The sequence below is a fragment of the Alligator sinensis genome, unplaced genomic scaffold (assembly GCF_000455745.1).
Source record: "Alligator sinensis unplaced genomic scaffold, ASM45574v1 scaffold148_1, whole genome shotgun sequence".
Classification (NCBI taxonomy): domain Eukaryota; kingdom Metazoa; phylum Chordata; order Crocodylia; family Alligatoridae; genus Alligator; species Alligator sinensis.
Genome location: NW_005842407.1, coordinates 18,657 through 25,450, shown reverse-complemented (window position 1 = coordinate 25,450; position 6,794 = coordinate 18,657). Strand labels below are relative to the sequence as shown.

Genomic DNA, 6,794 nt, shown 5'->3' with positions numbered 1-6,794 from the left:
ACTCTTTCCAGGCCTCAGCCCATTTTTGTTGCTCTCCACTGGACTCTTCCATCCTGTATTCATCTTTCTTGAACTGTAGAACCCCAAACTGGACACAGTGCTCCACATAAGGTCTCTCTGCTTATTTTCTTCCATATCTTTGTTGCTTACTGTACTCCTTATCTGGTAGCTGACTTTATTTGTGAAAAGTGAAGTGAAAAAGGCCTTATGTATTTCAGCCTTCTCTGCATCACCCATAACTAGATTGGCATCTGCATTCTATAAGGGTTCTTTGGTTTCTTTGATCATCCTCTAACTTTTGGCATACTTGTAGAATCCCTTTTTGTTCTCTTGTCTTTTATGGATTGCATCTCAAAATGTGCCTTGATTTACTAATTTTCTCCTACACTTGTGCCATACTCCAATAATCTTACCTAGTAATCTAAATTTCTACTATTTATAGGATTCCTTTTTAAGTGTTTGCTCATTTGAAGAGATCACACTGTAGCCAGACCAGTCTCCCATTTCACTTCCCATTTTTCCATTGCATTGAGATACCTTGCTTCTCCACCCTTAAGATGGCCTCCTTAAATTACAGTCAGCAATCCTAGACTCTTTTTCCCCTTAGGCATGCTTCCCAGGCCACCCTCTCCACCAGTCCCCTGAGTTTGGTAATGTTTGCTTTTTTGAAATCAGTGTCTTCATTCTTCTCCCCTTCTTTCCTCTCCTGAGGCTCCTGAATTTTTTCATTGCATGGTCATTGTCACCCAAGTTATCCCCAACCTTCACATTCTCAATAATTCCTCTCTGTTTAGAGGAGCAAGTCAAGAAAAGCTTCCCTGCTAGGCTTTTTCACCACCTGTACCAAAAAGATATCCCCAACATACTTCAAGAATTTGCTGGACTGCCTGTGAATTGCTGTGTTTTCCTCCCAGCGCATGTCACAGTAATTTAAGTCCCCCATGAAAACCAGGTCCTGAAATTTGGAAACCTCCATCACTTGTGAGATCCCACTGAAGACAAATACATAATATTTAGCTTGATAATGGTAATGCATTCATCCTAAAATATCCATCATCTAAATATTGGAATGTCAAGAAATGCATTGTTATGTGATTTTCCCCTGAATGGCATGAATAGTTCAACGATGAATATGCTCAGAACAAGAACTTATGAAAAGTATAAACTTAGGGACCAAAAAAATGCTCTTAATAGTCAGCATGTCATTTTTACTCATCACGAGAGACCACCTAAAGGTGCCACCTCTCTGTCTTCCAAGTTATTGCTCTTGCATACAGGAAAGGTGGATTTATATTTAATCTGCTTCATTGAAATTTAAATTCCTTTGCCTTATGCCTTGCCCTATGTTTGAAGGGAAAATCATTTTTCTTCATATTCTTTATGGCACCCTTTCAATGTATGTTGTTGCCTAAGGAAGCTGTGAATCGTCAATCATTACAGCATTGAAGAGAATGCTGATTGGGCACACATTTGGAATAGATTAGGAATAGCAAATCCCATACATATTCAGAAGATAGGACTCAATACCCCTTCAGGATCCTTCTAACCCCATGAGACTGTGAGTACCTACAGACATTAAGGGGCTGCACTCTAACTCATGACACTTCACACAAAGCACCATGAGTTAGAGGCTTCATCTCCCCCAACCATACAGATGTTTGCCTGTTGGGCATGGGAGGCTCGGGCCTGCCCGCACTAGCCTGGCCAACAGGTGGGGGCAGTCTGGCAGCCTTCTCGATGGCTGCCAAAACAGCCCTCTCCCCAGCCCCATCCTCCCCCAGCTCCAGGCCTTCAGCAGGGGAGGAAGGTGGAGAAGAAGGGAGCAGCACATACCTGATGGCTGGGCTTTGTCTAGCTGAAGTTGGAGGGAGCATGGGGTAGAATGGTACCCCCTTGCCATGCAGGCTGCCTACTAGATACTCTGGCTGGGGTACTGGGGAAAGCCAGGCTGTGCCCGCAATGCAAGGAGACTCTGTTCCATCCTGCCCCCACCCCGAAGCTTCAGGCATGGAAAAGTCAAGCTGGGAACTGCTGCTGCCACAGTCAAAAGGCCTAGGTGGTGGGATGGTTAGGGTATTGGGGGAGCTGGGGGGAGCCTGTGAGGTGAGGGGGGCTGCCTTGCCCGAGCCCCCACCTGGGCCTCTTGACAGTAGCAGCAGCAGCTGCTAGCTCAGCTTTGCCATGGCCACAATTAACAGGGGTGGAACAGAGCCCTCATGGAACAGTGCCATCATGGGGGCCACCACTGCCCTCTGCATTACAAATTCCCCAAGATGGAGCAGCCTTGCTATGCCTCTGAAATAAGTCAAAAGCACTCTGCCAGGTTTCTGGCTGTGACTAGACAAACTCAAATGTTCTGTCACAAGGAATCCCCAGGTGGTTAAGTGAGTGTTTTGGATCAGTGAACAGGGAGAAGCAGGATTTTCAACAATGAAAATATTAGAAGCCAAGTTCAGGTCAACTCTAACAAGTGAAAACCTTCATGACTGCAGGCAACAAGCAGTGCCACATTTCACACAGAACTACAGACCATTGCCTGGGAATCTTTAGCACCAGACTTGGCCCTAGAGCTGCTCTGAAGAACCATTATTGTACCACAGGCAGCAGTCACTTACTCTTCTGACTTACTACAGATGTATGTTTTGTGGGGGTGGGGTTTATGAATCCTTAGGAGACACTGAAAATTATATGAATGAAATGAACTGAGTAATGCTGAAGTTATCATGTTATCTTCTAATTTTGGCAAAACATGGGTATATGTCAGAGCCACTGTAATCCATGCATGCTAAACTGACATTTAAGAGTGGCGTCTATCCATGAGAAGATTAGCTGTCCCCTGACGCAAGAGCTGAAATAATAGAAGCCTTCATCCAGAACATGGTCCACCGGGAAGGCAAAAGTATGGAATGGTGCAAGGAGATTTTCAGGAATCTGATTAGCAATTAAATGTTAGGGAATTGACTAGATGTGCCCATGTGCAGGCACACATGTGAGTATGAAACAGAAAAAGAAATCAGCTGAAAATCAGGGACAGATGTAAAATAGAAAAGGATAGTACAAGATTAGCCTGATAAGACCAAACAATTGGTTTACTAGATAATGTTTTCTGAGAAATTAAATCAACATGCATATTCATCCTCAGATTTTAGCTGCTGAGTGCAGTAACACTTTGTGCATGATTGTTTATTTCTCTCCCAGGTTTTCAAAGACCATGTCTGTGCGTGGAGAAGGGTCCTGTGCATTTGTCAATAATGGAGTCATCGGCATATCTACACGCACAAAGTTGGCTCATTTTATTTGTGAGAAAATGGCTATACAATGAACCTTTTGCACTGGCAGCAGAAGGATCAGAACATCAAGAAGAAAAGCATTCAACTTTTTCAAAGACAAAGAGACATTGCTGCCCTAAGTTGTTCTTGTGCTACCCATGAGACAGAGGAGCTGTAACATCAAAGGAGGAACCACGGCCTTGGGAAATGTTCCCAGCCAGTCAGAGCCCTCCCACCAACCTGGATAGACTATCATTCCCAGTCTAGTTCAACAGATTTGTTTTACGTTTTTTTAAACTAGAAATTAGGCAATAAATACTTTGCAATTGATAAAAACAATGAGGAAGAACACAGTGTGATAAAGCAACAAAAAAGAGGAATAGGAAGGAAGGCTAAGGATATGCAGTCTAAAAAGGTCTCACCAATGCTCACAGAGGTAGGAACATCTATAAGGCTTCCTCTACCATAGGTAGGCTGTTTAACATTAGTTTGGGTATCTGTTGGTCTAGGAACAGGCATTGAATTTGTCCTGGTGGGATAAGTTGTGCCTGTGTGCATGTCCCAGAATAAAAAAATATCCAGGGTTTGGTGTGTAAAAACCACCCTTCTAATCATGGATTAGTGAGTGACTAAGTGCATCACTGCTTTTCTGCCACTGATTCAGTAATACAATCCTCTACAGATGTACTTTGCAATAGCCTGGGATAAACTGTTCCTATTTCTGGGACAAAGGAAAACTTTATAGGATTGATTGTGGGACAATGGACATGGACATGTGAGTGACTACACTTTGTCCGAGGACCAAGTGGTTTATCCTAGAATTAATGTGATGCAGCAGGTTACTGTTTGCAGCAGTATTCCTGGGAATAATCTAAATTATTTGCCTTTCCCTGGTTTCTTGGTAAAATACTGTTTATAGCTGCATGTTCCAGATGAATCAACTATAAGGAAAAGTTATGCTGACAGAGTCTTAATTTCTTCAGTTTAAGAGAATCAAAGTGATAGGCACCACTGTGGCTACTGAGGGCATTTTTACACATGCTCGCAGATGCAGCGCCAGACCCTTTAATTAGCGAGCTACATTAAAAGCACCCGTGTGTCACGTGTATCAGCATCACCTCGCATCTCCGTGCTGAAAAGATGGTGGTGGGGTGCTTTGAATTAAAGTTCATTGGACGTGTTATTTTGTCAGTGCTGACATGTGTGGTGACACTGATATATGTGGCGCATGAGACTGCTGGAGTGTGTCAATTTCCATGCTCCAGCAGACTAGATTAATCGTGCTCTCACACACTGGATTTCCAGTGCATCGGAGCAGGCTCCCCACATGTGTATAGGAGGCTTGAATGACATTTTTAGAGTACAGACGTATCCTGAGCAAGAAGCACCATGAATTAACAGTGCAAAACTTGAGAAATTATTGTGAATCAAATTATTGTTTTTGCAAATGAAAGAACATGATATGTGTTGGCTCTGGATTTAGGACCCAGATACCTTGTTCTGTTGGGGACCTAGCCAGGGGAGGACCCACCCTCAGACCGACCATGACTTTTCCATTTGATAAGAGACAAATTTATTGATACATTTAATACACAGTGATAACAGAAAAGAAACAATACAAGCAATCAAGCAATTCTATATATCTACCAAATCCTAGGGCTGTCATAAGAGTCAAAGTACATCTGGCCAGGACACAGTCTCCACTCTGAAGCTGTCTTAAGTATCAGATGTCAGCATGTCATCAGTCTGGAGGTGGGATTGTGAGGCCCACACCCCTCCCCTGTGGGGTGGATGAAATGGGCTGGTGGTGTGCCCTCTGTCCATTGTGGCCTCAGGGACCCTCCCAGGGGATGGGGACCCCACTCAGGGAGGAACAACCCAGGTAGGATGAGATGAAAGAGGGAGGGACAGGGAGGAGGGACCCTTTGTTACTGTGAGCAGGTTGGGCAATTGCAGGTACGTCTCTCCCTCTGTACTCACCTGCCACGACTTGGATGAAGAAGAAAAGAAGGGAAATTGGTATTTTTTTTTATATTTGAGATTAATAACTGCAACCCGGATGTTATGTGCTCAAAAGGGTTTGGTTTATTCTCTGTATTTGCACAGGTATTACAGCACCCGTCGCCTCACCAATTACTTCATTGGTGAGGAGTGCACAGGTTATGGATAGAAAAGTTTCCAACACTCCTTCAGTTGGTTACTTTACCCGCTTGTTGCCACTAATTACCTCATTAGTGGCACACGCTCACCATGCCTCTCTATTCTTTATAAGTGTCCTGAGCTGGGAGCAGCCCCGGCCTCTCCCCTGCTGTCGGTGCCAACACTTATGGCACTGGAGCAGTCCTGACCATCTCAGGGGTTGGTGCTTGCTTCCCCCTGCCTGTGTCTCATCCAGAGACACCTTCTTCACTTTGGGATTCCCCCTCCCACTGCCAAGCCACGTCACAGCGCCTTGGCTCTTCTCCAGACTCACTGGAACAGCTGCAATCTACAGGTAAGGGACCAGTCTTGTATCTGACCTGCCGTTCTCCAGAGTCCCTCAGTCTTGGCATCCTCTTAGGTCACAGATCCAGCTGCTGGCATCATTTCCACTGCAATCATGATCACTCCTTGTCCATTCTCTGGTGCATGAAGACAATGAGTCTGTCCTGCCACTGGCTTTTATGCCAGTTTTGATGGGCTAATCACCTGCTCCCCTTTCAGGTGTGTGAGTCCCTCCACCTGGCAGGGTTCATCCTCAGGTCAACCCTGCCCAATTTTACCTAATTAACAGGGCTCCTGCCTGAGCTGCTGTTACAGTTACTCTCAAATATCTGCTTTTGAATTCTCCTTCCCTCCTTATGACTCTTGATGTCACTGGTTGGTCTCTCTGTGTTGTTGTCATATGTCCAAGTAGCTCATCACATGCACACATACTAATTTGGACTGTTCCCCCCAAAACCAGGACTCAGGCCCTTCCGCTCTGGGACCTTGTTAGCTGGTACCATGGTACTTGCCCCCAGTTTCTCATTGTGTGTATAGCTTTGTTGTGTTAGACCAGATGGGGAAAATACGGCCCGTGGGCTGAATCAGCCCATGGAAGGGTTTTGTCCAGCCTGCAATGGATCCCTCGGTCCTGCCTAGCCAAGGCGCCACCCAGCTGTGCCACATCCTGCCACCCCCAGGAAAGCAGAAGAGATGGGGTGGCTCTGCAATGGAACTGCCTTTCTAAGCACCCCAGGCGGCAGCAGCTCCTTTGCTGTTGCCACTGGCCCTAGCCCTGTGGTACAGGCAAGGATCAGTGCATGCAGCCCCATCCCCACATGCCAGCTCCAGACTCACCAGTGTGGGCTGAGCAGCTGCAGCACAGGACAAACTGCTGCTCAGTGCGGGGGGAAAAGTGGCCCCTCCTCCTTGCCAGCACTTCCCGGTGCAGACACCTGGAGCCTGTGCAGGGCTGCCCTGCATCTATACCGCATCACTGCCACCCACACAGGGAAATGGTGGCAGCACAGAGCAGATGCAGGACAGCCAGGCACAGACTCC

At 45.9% G+C, this 6,794-nt stretch overlaps 1 protein-coding gene across 1 annotated transcript in view; it reads left to right on the top strand.

Annotated features, from left to right (window-relative positions):
• LOC102383302 (C-type lectin domain family 1 member B-like) overlaps positions 1-3,571 on the top strand; it is a 15,340-nt gene extending 11,769 nt beyond the window's left edge. The window contains exon 8 of the mRNA XM_025211457.1: positions 3,199-3,571. Coding sequence (XP_025067242.1) covers positions 3,199-3,322 — 124 coding nt within the window. The 3' untranslated portion in view covers positions 3,323-3,571. The remainder of the gene's footprint in view (positions 1-3,198) is intronic.
• Positions 3,572-6,794: the final 3,223 nt, after the last annotated feature.